At 40.2% G+C, this 27,655-nt stretch overlaps 1 protein-coding gene across 1 annotated transcript in view; it reads right to left on the bottom strand.

Moving 5' to 3' along the window:
• Window positions 1-8,323: 8,323 nt before the first annotated feature.
• LOC126412892 (uncharacterized) overlaps window positions 8,324-27,655 on the bottom strand; it is a 47,617-nt gene continuing 28,285 nt past the window's right edge. The window contains exons 2-3 of the mRNA XM_050082781.1: window positions 13,957-14,137; window positions 8,324-8,581 (exon numbers count right to left, since the gene is read on the bottom strand). Coding sequence (XP_049938738.1) covers window positions 8,324-8,581; window positions 13,957-14,137 — 439 coding nt within the window. The remainder of the gene's footprint in view (window positions 8,582-13,956; window positions 14,138-27,655) is intronic.

Here is a 27,655-nt window from a genome sequence, read left to right as displayed (position 1 = left end):
TCCACAACATTTCTTATGTGTTCCATCCAATTTAAGTTATTCGTAACTGTAATTCCTAGGTATTTAGTTGCACTTACAGCCCATAGTTATGACTGATTTATTGTGTAACTGAAGTTTATAAGATTGCTTTTAGCACTCATGTGGATGACGTCACACTTTCTGTTATTCAGGGTCAATTGGCAATTTTTGCACCATACAGGTATCTTTTTTAAATCATTTTGCAATTCATTTTGATCTTCTGATGACTTAACTAGTCTATAGACGACAGTACCATCTGCGAATAACATGAGATGGCTGCTCACATTGTCTCCTAGATCTGTTTATATAGATGAGGAGCAGCAAAGGGCCTATAACACTACGTAGGGGAATGCCAGAAATCATTTCTGTTTTACTTGACGACTTTCTGTCAATTAATATGAACTGTGACCTCTCGGACAAGAAATCATGAATCCAGTCACAATATCGCATAAGCACGCAATTTCACTACAAACCACTTGTGTGGTACAGTGTCAAAAGCCTTCTGTAAATCTTCAAATATGGAATCAATCTGAAATTCATTGTCAATAGCACTCAACACTTCATGTGAGTAAAGAGCTAATTGTATTTCATAAGAACGATGTTTTCTAAATCAGTGTTGACTGTGTCAATAGACCCTTTTCTTTGACGTAATTCATAATGTTAGAACACAATATACGTTCCAAAATCCTGCTGCATATCTACGTTAATGATATGGGCTGGCAATTTGGTGGATTAACCCTACTACCTTTCTTGAAAATTGGTGTGACCTGTGTAACTTTCCAGCCTTTAGGTACGAATCTTTCGTCGAGCGAACGATTGTATATGATTGTTAAGTATAGAGCTATTGTACCAGCATACTCGGAAAGGAACCTAACTGGCATACCGTCTGGACTAGAAGACTTGCTTTTGTTAAATGATTTAAGTTTCTTCACTACTCCGAGGGCATCTACTTATATGTTATTCATGTTGGCAGCTGTTCTTGATTCGAATTCTGGAATATTTACTTAATCTTCTTTGGTGAACGAATTTCAGAAGGCTGTGTTTAGTAACTCTGCTTTGGCAGCACTGTCGTCAAAAGTATTTCCATTACTATCGTGCAGAGAAGGCATTGATTGTGTCCTGCAGCTAGCATACTTCGCATACAAGCAGAGCCTTTTTGGATTTTCTGCCAGGTTTCGAGACAAAGTTCCATTTAAATTTGACATGTTTTTTTCCCCATTGTTTCTACAACAGTTCTGACTGGTTTTGTGTACCAAGGAGGGTCAGCTCCGTTGTTTGTTAATTTATTTCATGTAAATCTTTCAACTGCTGCCGATACTATTTCTTTGAATTCATGCCACATCTGTTCTGCACTTACAATGTTAATTTGGTAAGGAGTGGAGATTGTCTCTCAGGAAGGCGTCAAGTGAATTTTTATCTGCTTTTGTGAATAGGTATATTTTTCATTTATTTTCGGAGGAATTGCAGCTTACAATATTCAATCTCGCTAAGACAACCCTGTGTTCACTAATCCCAGTACCTGTTCTGATGTTCGTTTTAGATCAGGATTATTCGTTGCTAAGAGGTCAAGTGTGTTTTCATAACCATTTACGATTCACATGGGCTCATGTACTAACTGCTTGAAATAATTTTCAGAGAATGAATTTAGCACAATTTCTGGTGATGTTTTATGTGTACCACGGGAATTAAACACACATTTTCGCCAATATAGTGGGGGTAAATTAAAGACATAATGAACTATAACTGTACGAGTTTCGTACTTGTTTGAAATAAAATTCAAGTTTTCTTTGAACCTTTCAGCAACTGCATCATCCGAATTGGGAGATCAGTAAAAGGATCCAATTATTATTTTATTCTAGTTGCAAGAATAACCTCTGCTCATATTTACTCACAGGAACTATCTACTTCAATTTTTCGATAAGCTAAGTTACTTCTAACAACAACAACCATGTCACTGCCAACTGTGTTAAGCCTATCCCTTTAGAACACCATTAGGTTCTTCACAAAAATTTTGGCTGAACTTACCTATGGCTTTAGCCAACTTTCAGTGCCTATAATGATTTGAGCATCAGTGCCTTCTACTAGCACTTGAAGCTCTCGTACCTTCCCAACACAATACCGATGGCTCCTGTATCTACGTTCTTCCTGTGTTCGGCCTGCACCCTTTGTGAGTAAAGCTCTTCTTGGTTTTCCCAGAGACCCTCTAACCTAAAAAACCGCCCATTCAATGCAACACAACCCCTGATACCAATGTAGCTGCCTCCTGCATTAGTGGACTCCTGACCTGTTCAGCGGACCCTGAAACCCAACCACCTTATGGCACAAGTCGAGGAATCTGCAGCCTACACCACCACAGAACCGCCTGAGCCTCTGATTCAGACCCTCCACTCGGCTCTGTACCAAAGGTCCACAATCAGTCCTGTCAGTTATGCTGCAAATGGTGAGCTCTATTTTCAACTCGCAACCAAGACTGGTAGCCTCAACTCGCAATGAAGACTGGTAGCCTTTACCACTTCTGTTAGCTACTCAAAACCAGAGAGAATCTCTTCCGATCCAAAGCAGCACACATCATTGGTACCGACAAGAGTCACCACTTGCAGTTGGCTGCACAATGTGCTCATCATGGCATCCGGAAGGACCCATTCCACGTCTGGAATGACTCCACCCAGTATGCACATGGAGTGCACACTGGCTTCCTTTCCCTTCTTGGCAGCCATGTCCCTAACAGGCCCCATAAAGTGCCTAACATTGGAGCTCCCAACTACCAATAATCCCACCCTCTGTGACTGCCCGGATCTAGCAGGCTAAGAGGTTTCCTCAAACAGGACAAGTGACTCCTTCTGGCTGAGCAGCAGTCTCAGCCACAGACAGCAAATGGAACCAACTTGTCAGACTAACCAGGGAGGGCCTATGTAACTGGCAAGCCTTCAGAGCCAATGGCTCCTCCATCAGGCAGAGGGGATTGAAGGGGAAGGAAGAGGGGTAAAGGAAAAGGACTGGAGAGGTTTAGGAAAAGGGGTAGATTTCAAGAAAGACTTCCTCCCCCTTCAACCATTCTGCCTGAAGAAGAGTCACTGGCTACGAAAGCTTGCCAATTACAAGCATCTTTCATGTGTGTGTTCTGCCACCGCTTGGTGAGTGGAATTTTTATACATCCAATTAAATAATTTTGTCGATAATTGATTGTATCATTGTTATAAAAGCACACACATGTAATTATACAATTTGTTCCTGTTTAGGAACTCACTCACAAAATCGATTACTTCCCTCTTCCTGCGTCTACCTCTGCCGGCTGGTGCTGCCTGCACATTTCATACTTCACACATAAGTTCTACGGATCGAAGTGTGGAATGTCAAATCCCTTAATCGAGCAGGTAGGTTAGAAAATTTAAAAAGGGAAATGGATAGGTTAAAGTTAGATATAGTAGGAATTAGTGAAATTCACTGGCAGGAGGAACATTCACTGGCAGGCGGAACAAGACTTTTGGTCAGGCGAATACATGGTTATAAATACAAAATCAAATAGGGGTAATGCAGGAGTAGGTTTAATAATGAATAAAAATATAGGAGTGCGGGTAAGCTACTACAAACAGCATAGTGAATGCATTATTGTGGCCAAGATAGACACAAAGCCCACGCCAACTAGCTCTGCAGATGATGAAGAAATTGAAGAAATGTATGATGAAATAAAAGAAATTATTCAGATAGTGAAGGGAGACGAAAATTTAATAGTCATGGGTGACTGGAATTCGGTAGTAGGAAAAGGGAGAGAAGGAAACGTAGTAGGTGAATATGGGTTGGGGATAAGAAATGAAAGAGGAAGCTGCTTGGTGGAATTTTGTACAGAGCACAACTTAATCATAGCTAACACTTGATTCATGAATCATAAAAGAAGGTAGTATACATGGAAGAAGCCTGGAGATACTGACAGGCTTCAGATAGATTATATAATGGTAAGACAGAGATTTAGGAACCAGGTTTTAAATTGTAAGGCATTTCCAGGGGCATATGTGGACTCTAACCACAATCTATTGGTTATGAACTGTAGATTAAAACTGAAGAAACTGCAAAAAGGTGGGAATTTAAGGAGATGGGACCTGGATAAACTGACTAAACCAGAGGTTGTACAGAGTTTCAGGGAGAGCATAAGGGAACAATTGACAAGAATGGGGGAAATAAATACAGTAGAAGAAGAATGGGTAGCTTTGAGAGATGAAGTAGTGAAGGCAGCAGAGAATCTAGTAGGTAAAAAGACGAGGGCTAGTACAAATCCTTGGGTAACAGAAGAAATATTGAATTTAATTGATGAAAGGAGAAAATATAACAACGCAGTAAATGAAGGAGGCAAAAAGGAATACAAACGTCTCAAAAATGAAATCGACAGGAAGTGCAAATGGCTAAGCAGGGATGGCTAGAGGACAAATTTAAGGATGTAGAGGCTTATCTCACTAGGGGTAAGATAGATACTGCCTACGGGAAAATTAAAGAGACTTTTGGAGAAAAGAGAACCACTTGTACGAATATCAAGAGCTCAGATGGAAACCCAGTTCTAAGCAAAGAAGGGAAAGCAGAAAGGTGGAAGGAGTATACAGAGGGTCTATACAAGGGCAATGTACTTGAGGACAATATTATGGAAATGGAAGAGGATGTAGATGAAGATGAAATAGGAGATACGATACTGCGTGAAGAGTTTGACAGAGCACTGAAAGACCAGAGTCAAAACAAGGCCCCGGGAGTAGACAACATTCCATTAGAACTACTGACGGCCTTGGGAGAGCCAGTCCTGACAAAACTCTACCATCTCGTGAGCAAGATGTGAGAGGGAATTAGATTAGGAAATGAGACACTTAAAGTAGTAGAGGAGTTTTGCTATTTGGGGAGCAAAATACCTGATGATGGTCGAAGTAGAGAGGATATCAAATGTAGACTGGCAATGGCAAGGAAAGCGTTTCTGAAGAAGAGAAATTTGTTAACATCGAGTATAGATTTAAGTGTCAGGAAGTCGTTTCTGAAAGTATTTGTATGGAGCATAGCCATCTATGGAAGTGAAACATGGACGATAACTAGTATGGACAAGAAGAGAATAGAAGCTTTCGAAATGTGGTGCTACAGAAGAATGATGAAGATAAGGTGGGTAGATCACATAACTAATGAGGAGGTATTGAATAGGATTGGGGAGAAGAGAAGTTTGTGGCACAACTTGACTAGAAGAAGGGATCAGTTGGTAGGACATGTTCTGAGGCACCAAGGGATCACCAATTTAGTATTGGAGGGCAGCGTGGAGGGTAAAAATCGTAGAGGGAGGCCAAGAGATGAATACACTAAACAGATTCAGAAGGGTGTAGGTTGTAGTAGGTACTGGGAGATGAAGAAGCTTGCACAGGATAGAGTGGCATGGAGAGCTGCATCAAACCAGTCTCAGGACTGAAGACCACAACAACAACAACAACAACAACAACAACAACATAAGTTAAACTCATTTTGGAGAAAACTTAACGTTGTTAGCTCACAATAAGAGCAACTGTTGACACTTTTCTGTATTCCGATTTTCTTTACAGGATGTCTTCACTGGATGTCTCTGGCTACTAACTTGCACCTTGGCTCCCGTTGTAGCAGCAACAGAGGCAGCAGCTGTACCTACGGGCATGTAACCAGCAGGGACTGTATACCCCGAGATGACAAGTCATGGCATACCTTCTAATATTGTGTCGGACAATCTTTTGCCTGGCATAGTGCAGCAACTTGACTTGGCATAGACTCAACCACTCATTGGAAGCCCCTGGAGAAATACTGAGTCATGCTGCCTCTACAGCCACCCATAATTGTGAAAGTGTTGTTGGTGCAGGATTTTGTACACGAACTGATGTCTTGATAATGTCCCATAAATGTTTGGTGGGTGGCCAAATCATTTGCTTGAACTATCGAGAATGATTTTCAAAACAATCGTGAACAATTGTACCCAGAAACATGGTGCATTGTTGTCCATAAAAATTCCCTTGTTGTTTGGGAATATCAAGTCCATGAATGGCTGCAAATGGTCTCCAAGTAGCCAAACATAACCATTTACAGTCAATGATTGGTTCAACTGGACCAGAGGACCCAGTTCATTCTATATAAATACAACCCCCACCAGTAAGGAGCCATCGTCAGCCTGCACAGTGCCTTGTTGACAACCTGGGTCCATGGCTTCATGGGGTTTACGCCACACTCAAACTGCACCACCAGCTCTTACCATTTGAAATCAGGACTCATCTGACCAGGCCATGTTTTTGTAATCGTCTAGGGTCCAACTGATATGGTCACAAGCCCAGGAGAGGCATTGCAGGTGGCCTCATGCTGACAGCAATGGAACTCGCACTGGTCATTTACTGCCACATTAATGCTACATTTTGCCTCACTATACTAACGGATAAGTTCATCGTACACCCATATTGTTTCCTGCGGTTATTTCACTCAGTGTTACTAGTCTTTTAACGCTGCTTTTGGTCATTAAGTGAAGGCTTTCAGTCACGGCATGGTCCATGTTGAAAGGGAATGACGGAAATTTGAAATTTTTGGCACACTCTCAACACTGTGGATCTCGGAATATTGAATTCTCTTATGATTTCCAAAATGGAACCATCCTTGCATCTAGCTCCAACTACCATTCAAACAAGGGAAAATCCAGGACAGAATAATGATCATATTATAAAAAGGATAAACTGCTACTCACCATATAGTGGAGGTGCTGCTGAGTTGGAGACATGCACAACAAAGACTGCTAAACAAGTAAGCTTTCAGCCAACACACACACACACACACACACACACACACACACACACGAGCAATGTTTCTAACCATTCTGCGTTTAATCCGTTAATTCCCATTATGCGGCCATAATCGCATCAGAAATCTTTTTTCATATGAATCACCTGAGTACAAATGACAGCTCTGCCAATGCAATGCCTTTTGTGTACACGACACTACTGCGTCTTTATGTGTGCATACTGCTGTCGCATGACTTGTCACCTCTGTGTGTAGTGCCACACTGAAGGCACACTGTAAGACCATGGAAATGCAAAGAAAATGAATATATTTAGCAAAAGAATTAAGGCATGGGTACTGGCTTAAGCGAAAGAATTAATGCATGGGTGCTGGCTTAAGCAAAAGAATTAATGCATGGGTGCTGGCTTAAGCAAAAGAATTAATGCATGGGTGCTGGCTTAAGCAAAAGAATTAATGCATGGGTGCTGGCTTAAGCAAAAGAATTAATGCATGGGTGCTGGCTTAAGCAAAATAATTAATGCATGGGTGCTGGCTTAAGCAAAATAATTAAGGCATGGGTGCTGGCTTAAGCAAAATAATTAAGGCATGGGTGCTGGCTTAAGCAAAATAATTAAGGCATGGGTGCTGGCTTAAGCAAAAGAATTAAGGCATGGGTGCTGGCTTAAGCAAAAGAATTAAGGCATGGGTGCTGGCTTAAGCAAATGAATTAAGGCATGGGTGCTCGCTTAAGCAAAAGAATTAAGGCATGGGTGCTGTCTATCATCATCAAGTTGGAAGAATAAATGAAATATTGTATCTTTCGTGATATAAATGAGCAGAAATTTAATATTTTTCCCTCCTCTTCTTCAAATGATGTAGCACAGGCCATGTTAGATTAAGGGCATGCTGCACAACTTCTCATCTTATTCTTGCGAATATTTACCTTTGCCACCCCTTCTCAAATGGATATCAAGGAAATTCCTTTTCACACAAAAAAACATTTCATACTTTGCTTTACAACACCTGTAACTTCAAACCAGTAGATATTTGCAGGCATGGAAAAACTACAGGCACTTTGGACTATTCTGCACTACAGGCACTTTGGACTATTCTGCATGACAAAATATTCTGTTGGTGGTTAATTTCCATATTCTGTTCAATTAAGTAATGAAAAATGCTTTAAAATATGCACTGTTCGCATATAAATTAATCACAAATTATCATGACAAAGTTACAATGAATTTTAATAAAACCAAGTTATTCTTAATAACAACCAAAACTTAAATCAGTAAGATGTTACACTATTATGGCTTTAATATGGTATCCAGATGAAATACTATGTCACTTTTGAGTAGCATTTGAGGACAATTCCTAGCATTGCCAGTAAAATGCTGTCACAATATTTTCACATGAAGTTTTTTTAGAAGCTGACCAGTATGAAAATGGTTAATGTATAAAATAACTGTAAGAGAATGAATAAAACAAGAATAAACTACAGGATAATCTAAACATTAAGGTAATCATGCTAACCAACAACAAGTTTTATACTAGCTACCCATATTCACTTGGTGTTGTACTTATATGTTGATATTTCAGAACCACACATATAAATACTCAAGTCACATATCTTTGGAGTGTGAAAAGGATACAAATCTCTGTAGTTCTTTTGTGAAGGTTTATAGCCATATTTCTGTAAGTGGCTTTCTGTCTCCTCTACTTGCTGGATCAGTGAATTCTTTGTTGCAGACAACTGTTCATTGAATTTTTTCTGAACTTCTAGGCTATGTTTTGTTTCTTCAATCAGTTTTTTGAGGTTTTCCTTAAAAGAAAGGACTTGTAAATTAGTTATAACATCAGCTACTGAAAACTGGGAAAATTTTGAGGTACATCCAAGAATTAGAAATTAAGCAAATCCATTCCAATTTTCACTAACTATACAGTACTTATCCTCACAGCTTTAAACAGAAGTACAGAGTTCCGAATAAAAACTATATCATGGTGTATCAACAAGGAATGACAACTACCTTAATTGGACATCCTTGAACTTTCACATTGTAATGAACAAATACTAACACAGACAACAGAATGAAACTGACTAGCACTGAGAGGTATACTGTTCAAAGATTATGGTTACAATAGATTATCATATAGACACAAAAGAAAATCATTACATTAGGAGTAGTTTCAAGTTTTCTTGTACACCATTGTGAAATGTATGGCAGAGGATACTTAACATTGTGGGACATGTTAGAGTCCCTTATTGCTCCAGTTGTGTATGGCACACAGGAAAAATGACTGCTTAAATGCCTGTGTGTGCACTGTAATTGGTGTAAGCTTGCCTTTGAGGAACTGCTGTGTTTGGGGCCGAAGAATATTTCTAGATTGTTCACTTGTGGTAATACTGGTCCTTGAAACTTCGTAAGTATGGTTTTGCGTGATAACTAATGTACATCTTTAAACATCTGCTAGTTCAGATTATTCATTATTTCTGTGATACTTTCCTATGAGTAAAACAAACCTGCCCTTCTTGATGGATGTTCAGTATCCCCTGGTAGTTCTATCTGTTATGGACACCACACACTCCAGCAATATTCTGTAGGACACAGAAGTGTTTTGTTAAGCAGTCTCTTTTGTGGACTGACTGAAGTTTCTTCATTACCTTACCCAGGAGCTGAGGCCTATCTCCTGCTTTATCTTTAGCAGTGAAGGCCAGGTTCTTATCCCCTACCTGTCTTAAGTACACTGAAGACTGAGAGGTAGTTGTCAGATGCAGACATTTGAGCAAAGTTTGCCATGCCCCAAAGTATTGTGTGATAATAACATGATCAGAATGAACAGTGCACTGTGGTTGCTGGGTGAAAACTATAGATACAATGCAACAAGCTATGCTTCATTTCTGTCTGTCTTACTATTCAGCATAAGAATATGAATGTACACAGTACATGAGATGCACATTCCTTGCTGTTGCCTCACTCGAGTTTGTTAGGCGAACAGGATTTAAATGAGGTAAGAGCTAACTTGAAAGAATGCATGGTGCACTTTTTACATTCATATTATTCTTACAACAAAGAGCATACTGATTCAGGATTCACAGGAACCATCTCTTGTCACTGGTAGGAAAACATCCAAGACATAGCGTTGGCCATATTGACAAAAACTGTTAACACGGGCTTACCAATCGGCTTTTCATAGCACAATTTTCATGAGGACTTCAAATGTATGAAAAGCAAAAGTTACAAAATAAGAATGAAAATTACTTAGAAATTAAAAGTGGAAATATAAAATAAAATTTTATTAGATTTATAATAAAAACTTTATGAAACATTTAAAATATCAATTAGATAATTCTGAATCACTTTCACTTGAGTGCTTGCTGCTCAGTTCTTTGTAATGAGCATAATACTCCATACCACCTAGTGCATTTGATATTGAACATTTTTTAAGCGTCTGATTTGGAACACATTTCATGCATCACCACTCCAATGGCACACTTACAACAAAACCTGCATGTTTTATACATCCTGCTGGTGTCACTTGTCTGTCATTTTTCGAAAGCCAGTCCGTGTGCATGCGTTTAAGTTTGTCCTTAAATGGTTTTCTCAAATAGACATCAAGTTGTTGCAGAATTGACGTAATTCCACCTGGAATTACTGCCAAGTCCATTTTGCTTTCTAATAATTTTTGTTTTACTGCAGGTACTCGCCGGACCAAAACACGGTCTTGGTGACTGATGCCTAACAGTAAGGTCTCGGCACAGTCCCAGTGCACCCATATGCCAACAAGCCCTGAATAACCTGTTCCTTTCACCTCCAAATCTCTCACTCCAGCCCAGCGGCATTACTCTCAGATGGAAAAAGAGGCTGTTGCCATGGTCTATGCTCTCCAGACATTTTATGTTTTTTGTATGGCTTCAAGTTTCACCTTACTGCATATCATAACCCCTTGGTTTTCTTGTTTAACCATCACACTTCCTTGCCTGACAAGGCAGCACACCACCTATAATTATGGGCAATGTTCTTGTCTCAATTACTAAATCCATTTTCGACCAAGTCTAAACATGCCAATGTGAATGCCTTATCCCGCCTTCCTGTGGCTTCTGATCCTGACCTTCATCTTGAGTAATTGCTTTGCTTCCATCTTGATATTGAAACATAGGCTGCGGTCAAGGGTTTCCCAATTACAAGCTCGTGCATATCAATTGCTGTTCCCATCAACACCATTCTCTGCCAGGTGGTTCGGTTTGTTCAACAGGGCTGAACTACCAGTCTTTGGACCCCCTGTGCAACTATTTTTCCTTGCAGTACTGCCCCTCTGTTTTTGGCGGTGTTTTGCTGTTGTCCATGGGAAACACCTCTCCCAGAGCAGTCATTCTGCCGCATTATGATGAGAGGTTCTAGCCCTTCTCCACCAGGGCCAGGGGGAGTTTTGTGCACTAATCTGTTAGCTAGGAGACATGTTTCTTGGTCAGAGATTGAAAGCAAAATTGTCTGTTTTGTTGTGGCTTGTGAACAGTGTGCCTGACAAGACAACCCCAGGGCATCTCTGTCCCCCTGGCCCACATTGTGCCAGCTACAGGAGTGCATTCATGTACACTTCGCACATCCCTTCTTCAATTCCTATAGGCTCTTGGTTGTGGATGCATTTTCCCAGTTCCTTTACATTCTCTGGTGTGTGTCGACATTGGCTGAGGTCACAACCCATATGCTTTTGAGGCTTTTTTCTACTGACGGGTTGCCTTGTACCTTAGTTTCCCATAATGGGCCCCAATTCATTTCTCACACCTTTCAACTGTTTTGTTTCCTTCATGGTACTCACCATGTTATGGCTCCGCCATACCACCCCCAATCAAATGAGGAGGCAGAATGACTAGTGCATACATTCAAGTCCAAAATGAAAATGGTTGTTGTCAATTCTTCGCCAGACAATGCCCTTCTCTGTTTTATGAGCATCTAGTATCTATCGCTTCCCACCACTGGAGGCATGGTGCGGGAGAGGGGGGGGGGGGGGGGGGGAGGAACGACCCAGCAGAGTTGCTTTATGATTGGCAGCCTCAGACGCTCCTCCACCTTCTGCGACCAGCACTGCAGCTGCCAAGGTCGGGTTCGTCTGGCCATTTCGTGCTGTGATCGCCAGCCCAAGTTGATACCAGTCACAGCTGACTGCCACCAGGGATACTACCTTCGTGACATCCGCATGACCAACGTGCTGGTGATGCATTGCTTTGACCAGTTGTGCCTCAGCTCGCCACCAGATGCTACTGATTCGCTGGCGGGGCACTCATTACCACAGCTAATTGTGCCACTCTCTGCCTTGAGCCCATCATTGCCTCTTGTGCAGGTACCCCTATCCACCTCCATGTGCGGCACCATGGGGTGCCAGCTTCTCAGCACTGGGTGCAGGTCAATCTCTGGTCTTGTGTCCATTGTCATAGCCTGCTGTTCCAGTCGGGCTGCCTCCACCAGCCCCCTCGTCATCATCACCTCAGCCATAATCACTGGTGAGTCCAGCCCCATCTTCTCTGCACTGGGACATGCCTCCTGATGACAATGCAAAGATGGCAATGGCACTCTCTAGCTCGGTGCTGTTGTTGCGTGCCGCACAGGCCTACCATCCTCGGACATGCTCGCATCTCCGCATATTCCAACCCTATGCACCGGGCCCCACCTGGCACGTCATCCCACTTCTGCCATCAGCTACTGCCGCTCTGCATTCGACGCATGTGTCTCTCATCAAGTCAATGGCATCTCCTCTGCCACCTAGGTGCCCACTTCACACAAGGGGGAGGTGTGCTTATCCTGCTACTATTGCATGTGATCACATGAGTGCGTGTACTTAAATTGCCAACTGTATCAGTGCAGGCTGGGCACTAGAGGCTGCCTGTAGGAAGTGTGCACACGGCACGGTCTCTGCCACACCATCTACTGGCAACTCACATTTATATACATTCAGAACAATGCTGACTCACTCTCACTATGTTCTTTTAGTTTGTACCTTTTGCATCAGTTGTTCTGTGTATCACTCATGTTGCACCTCTGTATAATTCTTTTGTCTTGTTACATGTGAAGTCATGAGAGGCTTATTTCCATTATTGTTCAGAGGTTTATGAATAAAAGCCATATTCTTATTTCTTGGATCAGTTTTGTGTGCTACTTGGTTACTACACATTACATGAGGTCTTTATGACATTCTGGATCATGTTGTTCTTATGAAAGGTGACTGTAATGGGGATTTCAACACAGTTTTTCACCACTGCAGCTACTACCCTGCAAGGAAACCATTGCTTGGTGTCCCTGCACCCCAAAAGTAGACAAGCAGGCACAGGTTGACAGTTTGGAAGCTATCCTACGTATCAAGTCAAAGATGAAGGGCATTTTCCTTCCTTTCCTGTGTGCTCCCCACACACATTCCCCCAAGAATTGTAAGCTCACAGGGAGAGGATAGCCAGTGCTAGACTCCAAAGTACATAAAAAAGATTTACCATATGGATTCGGGTTCCCATATTCACGAATCACAGAGACTGCGGTGCTGCAGACAATATAGGAAATAATTTATTGTTTTTTCAACCCTTTCCTTGAGATATAGTTGTTGCAAATCTCATTACTAGCATACCAGTTCATTTCATTTATATGAGCCATACCAAGGCAAGTGTTAATACTGACTGTCACATTCATATTGTTGGATGTTTCATCACCAGGCCAAGCCAGGCCAGTGCCATGACCTCAGGCATGAGGCTTTGCTACAGGCACCCAAAGGCCTAAGGCTCTGTTTAGGTCACCACCGGCCTTGTGGCAGCCAACATGTTACGTATACCACCAGCACTGATAGGAAACTGTGGTGATATGCCTACATAGTCTTGGAAAATTGTCAGCTGTAGTTGACTGTTTCTCTTAAATCTTCAGTACTTCTTAAGTGCATCCGAGTCTTGCTCATGTTTATGGTCACTCAAGAATAACAACCACATTCACAATGTGAGGAATAAAGCAACTTCTAAAATGACTCATTACCTGACACATCACTAGCACTGAAACCTGGGATGTATGTATCTGTCATGTATTATTTTCATCCCAGCCTCCTAAAACAAATATCCATGATTTCTATCAGCTTACTGTTCATTAGTTTTAACTGCATACACAGTTGTGAAAGAATGACATAAGCAACACTATATTTGTAACTTTGTAACTGTTACAATGATACCTTGATATCAATAACCTCCTCAATGCGCTGGTCTACAAATTCCTCTGATGCTGTAGCCTTCAGGGGATCTCCAAAGAGGCTAGGGCTAAGCAGCTCCCTCTCTAAGTGTACTATTTTTTTGTCTATATTCCGTGCACACTCCTTCAGAACCTTGAATGAATCACACTCCTTAGCACTCATACTGTAACAGAATGTAGACCAAGGTAACTGTTTTAATATACAGATACACAAAGGAAAAAATACAGTTTAATTATAATGCCATGAAATAATAAAAGTTATAATTGTTAGCAATAATGATGACAGCAGCCTCACAGAGAAAGTAACCAAGCAGAAAAGCACACTAACTGTCTCAAATTATAGACGGTTTTAACAGTAGTTCCAGAGGTTACAAGTGCAAGCATTAGAATCTTACATAAAAGTATGTGAATTATGGTTTACCAAATTGCAAAGCCTATCATAAATCAGTATTGGAAACAACATGAGAATCCTGCTTTGTTGTTTTAAGTGAGCTCTTGATAAGGATAGTCAATGCAGTCTCCAAACTTATGTCAGATGTTTGTGCATACCTTTGTGCATGCACATACAGTCCTGCATGAAAACTATGCTCATTAATTGTGGAATTGTGGATTTTATTGTTTATTTTTAGACGGGTACAATAACTACATTGCTGATCTTTTATGCTGAGGATTTCTCATTCATTTGGATGTTGACTGTTTCCTGAAAGATGGTGTTATATCTCTATAAGAAAGAGTAATGTTTACCAGCATGTGCCTGAATTTAAAAGCAACAGGATGATACAAGGAAGGATTTCAAGGTTGGTGTTTATGTCTTTGGTGAATTTTATTTTATGCACATTAGGCTGTGATTTAAAGCATACATCCGAGTGATGTTTCACCTCCTGAAGTGGGAGGCATATTAGAAGCAATAAAGGCTTGGACAGCTGTTTCAAACTTAAATAAGTTCTGCAAACCAAAATGTTTATATTTATCCATGTAACTGTCAGTTTGTGAAAAGTATTACCTGAGATTGTGAATCCATGCCGAGCTGGGTTGTGGAAATTGTAATGGGGAAGAGTTTAGTAGTAAGGAGTACAACTGGTCTAAATCCAATCTTCCTTAAATCTATTCAAGTTATTTTTGTGATTTAGAATTTTGATGGCCTCTGTAAATTCCCACATAGTAATGACTAGGTCTTGACAAATCCACAATATTAGAGAAATGAATTTGGTGGTTGCCTCGCCCCAGTGGGTAATCTGGAACTGCTGATGTAGCCTTATTTCCCAGATGACAATCACTAGGGTCCCTTGTGCCAACTTTTCCCAACTAAAAGCTCCAAAACATACATGGATTCACAATCTGAGGCAGCAGTCTGTTGATGTCTCAATCCAACCACTGCACAGATATGTATAAACAGCTGGGCTTGCTGATCTTGTTCTAGTTTTAAGCTGCCACCTGTTTCTTTATAGCCTCTGTTGATGTTCACAGCAATGGAGATGAAATACTAGGCAAGTAAGCCATAGATCACAACTAACACACACAAAACAAAATTCACCAAAGCAACATGACTGTGGCCTACTGTGACTATTGTTTATCATCTAAAGATTTTTGCTACTCATACTGCCTGGGATCCCATGACTCCTACAATTGCAATCAGTGGGTTCATGAGGACCATATTCACCAAGGAACACCATACCAACAGTACCACATGACTAACATGCAAGAGGACACATACTGTTCATCGGACAGTATTTTATAACCACATCACATCCATTGCATTGCGAAACAGACTTAATGGCATGCTACCAGTTATTCTGTAAGTTGTTAACATTTTCTGCACAATTTTCTGACAACTGAACAAGCCTGCAATTTTGCTGACATGTATACTTACTGCCTGGATCCCAACCAGACTGAACTATAGTTGGTCTCATGCTGCTCTTTACAGCCATGTACGATTCCCAATATAAACTATGACATGTGATGCCCTTGGTTTTCAGACACAACATTTACATTCCGTAAAATAAATTCTGTGTGTTTCCCAGCTCTGGTGGATGTGATGGCCAGCAAGATCTTTAACCGAGTGTCAGACCCCAAGCCTTATTTAACACATTGGCTACGTAGCAGGCTGAAACCTCCATCCCTATATATTAGGTTTCCTGATGCCATTTCAATAGACGCTTTAATTATACAGTCTCAGAAGCCCACCACAAGACTAGTCTTATAGCATTTCATTTCATGGTTATATTCTTGGTGGTACAGTAGAACCTCGCTAATCTAATCTCTGATGGTCCAACTACCCACTTAGTCTGACTATCCCATTTCCAGTGTTTGTTCACCTACACAGGCCACTGCTACAGTCAGTACTGGACTCGGTGATGGCTCATTGTCTGCAATATGGATCTATAGACAGTTGACAGCTGCTACGTGCGATAGTTCCAACACTTTTAGTATGAATTAACTTTTTTCTATCTCCATTAATAAGTGTTACTGTCCACACATTTTTTAATAAATCAGTGATAATATACTTCTTTCATATTAAAGTGTGTAAAACTAAATTATGCCACCAACTAAATGTAAACATGTGTTGCTATCTTAACAAGCAGACATTGAGTCCAGTGTCGTAAGTGACTATCAGTATAGCTGATGCTGACTGCACAACAGAAGCAGAATTAACTGACTACCAACTCTGACACTGTAACTTGAACAACCAATGAGAATGAGGAAGACAATGAACCTATGGGTTGGGTATCATTGCTACAAATGCATTTGATATGGCCCTTTAATACACCGAACAAAGTTCTAGGTCTACCACAATAGACATTTTGTGGATTAGGAAATGGTAGAATATAGCAGCAAAATCAAAGCTGTCGTCTCCTAAGCAAACGGACATTACAGACTTTTTTGTCCTTCTTAAGACCAGAACAACTGTTTTTACAGTGTTTATTTGTTCACTGTCCTGTAACACATCTCACCAGCTAAAATGCAGCCCCACTTTGAGTGCTGCTCTCAAAGAATGAATTGGTTGACATTCATTAGCAGCTGGTAATGTCCATGATTACAGTCAAACAATTAACAGCTGCTGTGAGTCATTGTGCTGGAAGATCTCTTGAGAGTTGTGTATCTGTGGTACCAGTACCAAAGGTAACTGAAATGACCTAGTAGATAGTGTCGGAAGTTCCATGCGGCTTTTCGCGGATGATGCTGTAGTATACAGAGAAGTTGGAGCATTAGAAAATTGTAGCGAAATGCAGGAAGATCTGCAGTGGATAGGCACTTGGTGCAGGGAGTGGCAACTGTCCCTTAACATAGACAAATGTAATGTATTGCGAATACATAGAAAGAAGGATCCTTTATTGTATGATCATATGATAGCGGAACAAACACTGGTAGCAGTTACTTCTGTAAAATATCTGGGAGTATGCGTGCGGAACGATTTGAAGTGGAATGATCATATAAAATTAATTGTTGATAAGGCGGGTACCAGGTTGAGATTCATTGGGAGAGTGCTTAGAAAATGTAGTCCATCAACAAAGGAGGTGGCTTACAAAACTCTCGTTCGACCTATACTTGAGTATTGCTCATCAGTGTGGGATCCGTACCAGATCGGTTTAACGGAGGAGATAGAGAAGATCCAAAGAAGAGCGGCGCGTTTCGTCACAGGGTTATTTGGTAACCGTGATAGCGTTACGGAGATGTTTAATAAACTCAAGTGGCAGACTCTGCAAGAGAGGCGCTCTGCATCGCGCTGTAGATTGCTCGCCAGGTTTCGAGAGGGTGCGTTTCTGGATGAGGTATCGAATATATTGCTTCCCCGTACTTATACCTCCCGAGGAGATCACGAATGTAAAATTAGAGAGATTAGAGCACGCACGGAGGCTTTCAGACAGTCATTCTTCCCGCGAACCATACGCGACTGGAACAGGAAAGGGAGGTAATGACAGTGGCATGTAAAATGTTCTCCGCCACACACCTTTGGGTGGCTTGCGGAGTATAAATGTAGATGTAGATGTAGAAGTAATATCCACTTCTGTGGATCCTGTGTCCTCTGCAAGAAGTATTACTCATCCACTTGACTGCGAGTGGCATTTCAATGGTAGAGCTAGGCATCCTGTACAGGGTGGATGGTGAGGGAGGACTCAGGGTGTTGTATCGATCCCCCTAGCCAACAAGTCTGAGGTGCTGTCTTTCACTGAAAGTGAAACTGAGCATGAGCCAGTGGAACTTATTTCACCAGTTTTGTACAGTGCCAAAAGGAAGCAAATGCAAAAAGGTAGAGATATATTATCATCAGCAGTCCATACATAAGACGAATTGTGGTAACCCTTAGGGAAATGGCAACAGTAGGCAGGAAAGAACACCACATGCACTCATTCTGGTACATCTAAGGGCATCATTCAACATGTTAAAGAGGCTATTCTGGCAGCCATTGAGGAAACTGAGTGCAAACAATTGCAGAGTGTGGTACATGTTCAAACAAATGATAGCTGTTACCTGGTGTCCGAGGTCATACTTGGGTCAATCAAGTGACTGGCAGAGAAAGTTGAGAAGACCAGCTTTGCGCAAGGAATTTCAATAAAGCTCGAAATTTGCAGCATTGTCCCCAAAATTGATCATGGCACTTTGGTTCTGAGCTGAATGGAAGGACTGAACCAGCAACTTCGAAGATACTGTGGCAAGCTAGGCTGCAACTCCCTGGACTTGTGCCTTAGAGAACTGCAGGGTCCCTCTAAACATGTCAGCATGTCTAAGGTGTGCACTAGGCCTACACATCAGATGCTGCTACTCTGGTAGCTGACTGTGTGGGGTGTACACAAGATTTTTTTTAGATTAAGTGACTCTCCATCCAATCCAGATAACAATAGCTGTACAAAACTCAGAAGTATCAGTGTAAGGTTGAAAGAAAGGCCTCCCACAGATGAGAGCATTAAAATCCTGATGGTTAACTGCCGGAGCATTCACTAAAAAGTGGCAGAGTTCAAATTGCTTATGAAAAGCAGTGAAGCTCTCATAACACTACGTACAGAAATCTGCTCAAAACCTGAAATTGATAGTAGTGAGATTTTTGTGGAATATCTAAGTGTATATCAAAAGGAAAGGCAAATGCAATTTGTTGCAGCAGACAAGAAACTCAAATCCACTGAGATAGAAATTGAAGCTGCATCTGAAACTGTTTGGGCAAGACTCAGTATCAGGTGTGGGCATAAAATGATAATTTGAGCCTTCTATCATCCACCTGACTCATCTGCTGATGTAACTGAAAACTTTGGAGAGAACCTCAGTTCATTTGCACGTAAGTTCCTCAGCCATAATGTAATCATTGGTGGAGACCTTAATAATCCGCTAATCAATTTGGAAAATTACAGTTTTGTTAGTGATCTGTGTGATAAAACATCCTGTGAAACATTACTGAAACCTGCCTAGAACAGATAGTTCAGAACTCTACTCATGTTGGAAATATATTAGAAATATTGGTAACAAATAGACCTGACCTCTTTGAGGATGCCCACATAGAAACCAGTGTCAGTGACCATGACACAGTTGTGGCAACAATGATTACCTAAGTACAAAGGACTACTAAAAAAAGCAAAGATATATGTGTCTTCAATAAAATAGATAAGAAATCAGTAGTGTCATATCTCAGTGAGGAACTTGAAACTTTCAGCACAGGGCATGAGCATGTAGGGGAACTATGGCTCAAGTTTAAAAGAATAATTGACCATGGAGTGGTTAGATATGTACCTAGTAGAACATTTCATAATGAGAGAGACTGTCCTTGGTACTCACAAGGGAATCTCGCCATTGCACCCCACTCAGATTTAGTTATAAGTTGGCACAGTGGATAGGCCTTGAAAAACTGAACACAGATCAAACGAGAAAACAGGAAGAAATTGTATTTAACTATGAAAAAAATAAGCAAAATATACAAACTGAGTAGTCCATGCGCAAGATAGGCAACATTAAGGACAGTGTGAGCTCAGGAGCGCCCTGGTCCCGTGGTTAGCATGAGCAGCTGCGGAACGAGAGGTCCTTGGTTCAAGTCTTCCATTGAATGGAAAGTTTAATTTTTTATTTTCAGTTTATGTGACAAACTCTTATGTTTTCATCACTTTTTTGGGAGTGATTATTACATCCACAAAAAAACCTAAATCGGGCAAGGTAGAAGAATCTTTATACCGATTCGCCAAGTGTACAAGTTAGGTGGGTTGACAACATATTCCTGTCATGTGACGCACATGCCGTCACAACTGTCGTATAGAGTATATCAGGTTCCCATTGGAGAGGCACGACCTTTCGTCTACTAATCGCACAGTTTTGCGGTGCGGTCGCAAAACACAGACACGAAACTTATTACAGTGAACAGAGACGTCAATGAACGGACGGACAGATCATAACTTTGCAAAAATATAGAAAGCAAACTTTTCACTCGAGGGAAGACTTGAACCAAGGACCTCTCTATCCGCAGCTGCTCACGCTAACCACATGACCACGGGACTCCTGAGCTCACACTATCCCTGATGTTGCCTATCTTGGACATGGACTACTCAGTTTGTATATTTTGCTTATTTTTTCATAGTTCCATACAACTTCTTCCTGTTTTCTCGATTGATCTGTGTTCAGTTTTTCAAGGCCTATCCACTGTGCCAACTTATAAATAAATCTGAGGGGGGTGCGATGGGGAGGTTCCCTTGTCAGTCATTCTAAAGAAACTTCTAAAGAAACAGAAATAACTGAATAATAGCTGTAAAAACAAAGCATAGGTTTATACAGTGCTTTATCCTAAAAAAAAGTTTGAGGGTACTCCGACATTGGATATAATGCAGCGAAAATTACTTATAACTGAAGCAAGGGATACCACCCGTCTGCTTTTAGCCATGATGTCATCAACATGTCGAACTACAAAAAAATGGTATCGGACTTGTTCCAAAGTCCAACACTCTGGACGATCATTTAATTTTCTATCATGCACTAGTTCGTTCACTGCATTTTCCACGTAGGTTCAATGCTCAGGTTTACAGTTTCACTTTCGTCATCCACTGATGTTGAACTTCCTAGCTTTTCACTCACACACGAATTATTGACAGTTTTCAGTTTTTTAGATGCAGAAATCCTTGGGTAACAGAAGAAATATTGAATTTAATTGATAAAAGGAGAAAATATAAAAATGCAGTAAATGAAGCAGGCAAAAAGGAATACAAACGTCTCAAAAATGAGATCGACAGGAAGTGCAAAATGGCTAAGCAGGGATGGCTAGAGGACAAATGTAAGGATATAGAGGCTTGTCTCACTAGGGGTAAGATAGATACTGCCTACAGGAAAATTAAAGAGACCTTTGGAGAGAAGAGAACCACTTGTACGAATATCAAGAGCTCAGATGGCAACCCAGTTCTAAGCAAAGAAGGGAAGGCAGAAAGGTGGAAGGAGTATATAGAGGGTTTATACAAGGGCGATGTACTTGAGGACAATATTATGGAAATGGAAGAGGATGTAGATGAAGGCGAAGTGGGAGATAAGATACTGTGTGAAGATTTTGACAGAGCACTGAAAGACCTGAGTCGAAACAAGGCCCCAGGAGTAGACAACATTCCATTAGAACTACTGACGGCCTTGGGAGAGCCAGTCCTGACGAAACTCTACCATCTGGTGAGCAAGATGTATGAGACAAGCGAAATACCCTCAGACTTAAAGAAGAATATAATATTTCCAATCCCAAAGAAAGCAGGTGTTGACAGATGTGAAAATTACCGAACTATCAGTTTAATAAGTCACAGCTGCAAAATACTAACGCAAATTCTTTACAGACGAATGGAAAAACTGGTAGAAGCGGACCTCGGGGAAGATCAGTTTGGATTCCGTAGAAATGTTGGAACACGTGAGGCAATACTAACCTTACGACTTATCTTAGAAGAAAGATTAAGAAAAGGCAAACCTACGTTTCTAGCATTTGTAGACTTAGAGAAAACTTTTGACAATGTTAACTGGAATACTCTCTTTCAAATTCTGAAGGTGGCAGGTATAAAATACAGGGAGTGAAAGGCTATTTACAATTTGTACAGAAATCAGATGGCAGTTATAAGAGTCGAGGGGCATGAAAGGGAAGCAGTGGTTGGGAAAGGAGTGAGACAGGGTTGTAGCCTCTCCCCGATGTTATTCAATCTGTATATTGAGCAAGCAGTAAAGGAAACAAAAGAAAAATTCAGAGTATGTATTAAAATCCATGGAGAAGAAGTAAAAACTTTGAGGTTCGCCGATGACATTGTAATTCTGTCAGAGACAGCAAAGGACTTGGAAGAGCAGTTGAACGGAATGGACAGTGTCTTGAAAGGAGGATATAAGATGAACATCAACAAAAGCAAAACGAGGATAATGGAATGTAGTCAAATTAAATCGGGTGATGCTGAGGGAAATAGATTAGGAAATGAGACACTTAAAGTAGTAAAGGAGTTTTGCTATTTAGGGAGTAAAATAACTGATGATGGTCGAAGTAGAGAGGATATAAAAAGTAGACTGGCAATGGCAAGGAAATCGTTTCTGAAGAAGAGAAATTTGTTAACATCGAATATAGATTTAAGTGTCAGGAAGTCGTTTCTGAAAGTATTTGTATGGAGTGTAGCCATGTATGGAAGTGAAACACGGACGATAACTAGTTTGGACAAGAAGAGAATAGAAGCTTTCGAAATGTGGTGATACAGAAGAATGCTGAAGATAAGGTGGGTAGATCACGTAACTAATGAGGAGGTATTGAATAGGATTTGGGAGAAGAGAAGTTTGTGGCACAGCTTGACTAGAAGAAGGGATCGGTTGGTAGGACATGTTCTGAGGTATCAAGGGATCACATATTTGGCATTGGAGGGCAGCATGGAGGGTAAAAATCGTAGAGGGAGACCAAGAGATGAATACACTAAGCAGATTCAGAAGGATGTAGGTTGCAGTAGGTACTGGGAGATGAAGAAGCTTGCACAGGATAGAGTAGCATGGAGAGCTGCATCAAACCAGTCTCAGCACTGAAGACCACAACAACAACAACAGATGCAGGAGAACAAGTAAAATAGTTTGTTAGTTTTCTGCTTGAAACAGTCAATGACATCGCTTTTCCTACCAAAAACTGCACTGGTATCATTCCTATTGCAATTACCAACACGAAAAAATGAAATAAAAAATTTACGCCTGTGAAATAAATCTTTGGCACTCTTCCAAGTTCTCAATATCGTAAAAAAATTACTTTGTTGACGAAAAAGTTTAGAGTTAGGCATCGCCCAGCGTTCCCCCACAAAAACAGCATTGGGTTTATACATACAGAGCTGCTGAATGAAGCAGTTTTGGTTGTCAAGAGGACAATGGTTTAAGTCTTCAATGACTACCATAGCTGAACTGTGTCAAACGATCTTTCATAAAACCCAAAGAAATTACGGTCCTATGTAAAGGCTGTTAGTGGCCCCAAAGTTAGTGTCCAAACCCTAGTGAATGAAACAGGAACTGAAATTCAGAGTAGCAAAGCAAAAGCTGAAATGCTTAACTCTATTTTCAAATGTTCCTTTGCGAAGGAAAACCAAGGAGAAGTGTCCTGTTTTTAATCCTCTTACCACTGGAAAGATAAATGAAGTCAGTGTTCAGTGTTCAGTGTTAGTGTCAGTGGTGTTGAGAAAGGGAAGAAATCCTTAAAATTGAACTAAACTGTAGGACCCGATGGAATCTGTCAGGTTCTATACTGAATTTGTGGCCAAGATAGCCCCTCTTTTAACTATACTCTCTTGTAGACCCTTCAAACAACAAACCTTGTCCAGTTCAGGGAGAAAAGCACAGGTCGAACCCATCTACAACGAGGCTAGAAGAAGTGATCCACAAAACTACCGTCCAATATCCTTGACATCAATTTGTTGTAGAATCTTAGAACTTATTCTGAGCTCCAACATAATGAGGTATCTTGAACAGAATAACCTCCTCAATGCCAACCAGTATGGAGTCCAAAGAGTCAATCATGTGAAACCCGACTTGCACTTTTCTTACATAACATACTGAAAGATTTGGATCAGGCTGTCAGGCAGATGCATTATTTCTTGATTTCTGATAAGTGTTTAACTCAGTACCATACCTACACTTACTGTCAAAAGTACGATCATATGAGGTATTAAGCGAAATTTGTGGCTGGACTGGAACTTTTAGGCAGGGAAGACACAGCATGCTATCTTGCACAAAGAGTCATTATCAGATGTAGAAATAACATCAGGCATGCCCCAGGGAAGTTGCTGGGACTCTTGCTGTTCATGATGTCTATCAATGACCTTTCACACAATATTAAGACTTTTTATAGATGATGCAATTATCTGTGCTGAAGTAATGTCTGGAAAAAGCTGCATAGATATTCAGTCGAATCTTCATAAGATTTCAAAGTGGTGCAAAGATTGGCAACTTGCTCTCAATGTTCAGAAACAAAAAATTGTGCACTTTACAAGAAGAAAAAACAAACATAGTATCCTACGACTGTAGTATCAATGAGTCACTGTTGGAATCAGCCAACTCATACAAATACCTGGATGTAACACTTTGTGGTGATAGGAAATGGAATGCTCACAAGGTCTCAGTTGAGGGTAAAGCAGACTTCGGTTTGTTGGTAGAATACTGGGGAAGTGCAATCAGTCTATAAAGGAGATTGTTTGCAAATGACTCGTGTGACCGGTTCTGGAGTATTGCACAAGTGTGTAGGACCTGTACTAAAGAGGACTAACAGGGGATATTGAACACATACAGAGTAAGGCAGCAAGAATGAGCACCAGTGTGGGAGAGTGCTACAGTGTTGCTGAAAAAATTGAACTAGCAGACTGCTGAAGATAAATGTGAACTATCCTGAGAAAATCTACTAACAAAGTTTCAAGAACCAGCTTTAATTATTACTCTAGGAATAAACTTCAATTCGCTATGTATCACACACACATGGATTGTGAGGGTGACATTAAAAAAATTACAGTGTGCAAAGAGGCATTCAAACAATCATTCCTTCCACGCACCATACGTGAATGAAATGGGAAGAAATCCTAATAAGCACTTCATGATGGTTTGCAGAGTATAGGTATAGGTGTAAATGTAATTGTAGATTTCTCATATTTTGAAGAGGTAAGTGTAAATGAATTGCATGTTAATGCAGTACTGTAAAAAGGTATGAACCGATGTTCAGCTGCCACTCACAGAGACAATATATTACTGTACGATACAGACATATTTTACAATACACGCACCACTAAACATTATACTTTTTTGTAAGATTTTTGATTGTGTGAATGTTTTCATTTTGTTGCTGTTTTAATATGGAACAATATTTCAGATAGTATTTTCAGTTGAACATTGAAGTTGTGCTGTGCTGTGCTGTACTGTATTATGATGATGTGGGTCAATAAAAGTGTTCTTTTGATAATCCAGCCTTTTTGTGGTCTGACCATGCTTCTGGTCCTGTAGGATGTGGATAGTGAGGTTCTGCTATACTTGGCAACATCAATTCGCTTGGTTGTGTTGGTCTAGTATATCACTGATGTAACTCACATCTCTCTTTGATTGTTACGATAGTCTACCTTGTGGTACACAACAGACTTACAGAGGCCTAAATCATCTTTAATATTACAAAAGTGCTTTCTATCTTAGTTGAAAGGAGTGAAATACAACAGATATCATGTTCTCACTAGACTCCGCCAATCTTTCCAGATATTTGGTCAGCGTAAGCCAGACGAGCAATTCTTAGTTCCTGTTCTTCCTTTTCAGTCTTAACCTCTATCTCACATATTCTTGATTTTGATTTCATATGATAATGAGTACCCATTCCTTCAGAACATTATTCATAAGTGTTTTAAATTTTTCAGCAAGGGTCTTCTTGTCTGAAAGTGTTTGAGCTCCAAGTGTGACAAAGCAAGCTGGGATATTTTTAATTCCCCTCTTATCTGTCTACTTAAATTTGTTTTTTTCATTTTTGAACTAATTACCATTAACATACATGAGTATAATCTGTATTTTCATAATACAGAAAGGTTGGCCCTCAGTTTTAAAGAATATAACACCAGATCTAATTTTGTGCTTAGTTTTATATATGTAATTGACTTTCTAATTTATTTTGACTATTACTAGTTAGTATATTTCATTATAGGGTGAAATCAGTAATTGTTTCTTAACTTAAATTCTACTGTTGACATATAAACAAATATAAATTCTGTAATAATTGTAAAGATTTGGAAGACAAAATACTAGTAATCTTAAAGTATCTATTTGGCTCTATTCAAAAACATGTTAGCAAATCCAGCTTTTAATTAATTCCAAAGTAATTAACAGTTTTGTCCAAAGTATTGTTTGTGTACTTATATTTGTTAATTTCATGATTTAAATAAATAATTCGGTCTACATCTTGTAGTAGAAGAAACTGTTAAAAAGAACCAATTTTTTGATGTATTCAGTTAATTTAATGAGTTAAGTTTTAATTGTAATTTCTGTAGATTAAACATTGAACAATGTGTAGTTTCAGGGCCTACTATTCCGATGATATACAACGGCCCACTTTTTGGTCACGAGTCAGTCAGTCAGTCCACGTCCGAGTTTCAGATGAGAAATCTGTGTTGGTTAGAACAACTACAATACTTCAGCTTAACTGTGGAATAAGTGTTAAACAATTAGGCCACGTGTCAAACCAATGACAGTGTCTGCTCCATATGTACCTTGCTATTCTTCAAGAACTGTGAACTTTGTGGTTAGGTTTTTACTGCTCGTAGATGTTCAATAGTAAACTATTGTAGCAGTATTTGAAGCTCTGCCTGCAAACTATTAAAGAGACTGTGCACTGGGCAAATAACTGTGTATTATTAGCGGGTTGTGAACAGTGAAATAAAAGTACTGTGAAGCGCAACTGTGCACCTGTCAGCTACATTATTTACAGTAGTCAGTGTCGGAATCCACAACCCATTTTTCAGCCAGTGTAGCAATGCAGTATGTCATCAGCGAGGACAACAAATAAAGAAACAAAGCAGGTGGAACCGCTACACATGGACCATTCTTTAGCATCAAATTCCTTTGTGATGGACGGCAATGGCTTTATTCTTGGAGATAAATGTCAGTATACGTAGACTTCCTACATACACTGTGACCTAGGGATCCATTGTGATTCTTCTCAACACTAACACATCAATGAAAGGTAGCTTGATCTCTCTCTCTCAGTTCCGTCACAAATTTTGTATTATGATGGACAGAGTTTAAATGTTCCAGTAACTCTTCATCTCTTCTGTTCCAAGTGGTAACACCCCATAAATGTATCATATACCAACAGAAACAAATTAGCGAAATTAGGGTCTTTGCATAGGCTGGTACTGAATAATGGACTACCCACTACCACATCATTAGTTTGTTCATAATAGTTACCAAAGAACAGGAGATAAACTGATGCCACAATGTGCATAAAAATTTCTGTGAAACAACTGTCTGGCTTCAGCGTATTCTAAGAGCCTTAATCATGTTGCATGACGAGCCTCGAGTCATTGAGAAGGGTCAGACTTCCATTTGATTTTACTTGTAGGTTCGACATTTATTTGTCTGTATGCTACGTAACTGAAAAGGTGAAAAATCTTATTGTAGTCCTTGTGACATTAGGATTGTAGGATCGCCTTGTTGACAGGTAGGATTATAATTTCCTTGTCCCCTTGCAGATTTCTCAGTGTTGCTTGCTCTTCCTTGGAGAT

Source organism: Schistocerca serialis, chromosome 7 (genome assembly GCF_023864345.2).
Source record: "Schistocerca serialis cubense isolate TAMUIC-IGC-003099 chromosome 7, iqSchSeri2.2, whole genome shotgun sequence".
Classification (NCBI taxonomy): domain Eukaryota; kingdom Metazoa; phylum Arthropoda; class Insecta; order Orthoptera; family Acrididae; genus Schistocerca; species Schistocerca serialis.
This window is presented reverse-complemented; position numbering and strand designations above follow the sequence as displayed.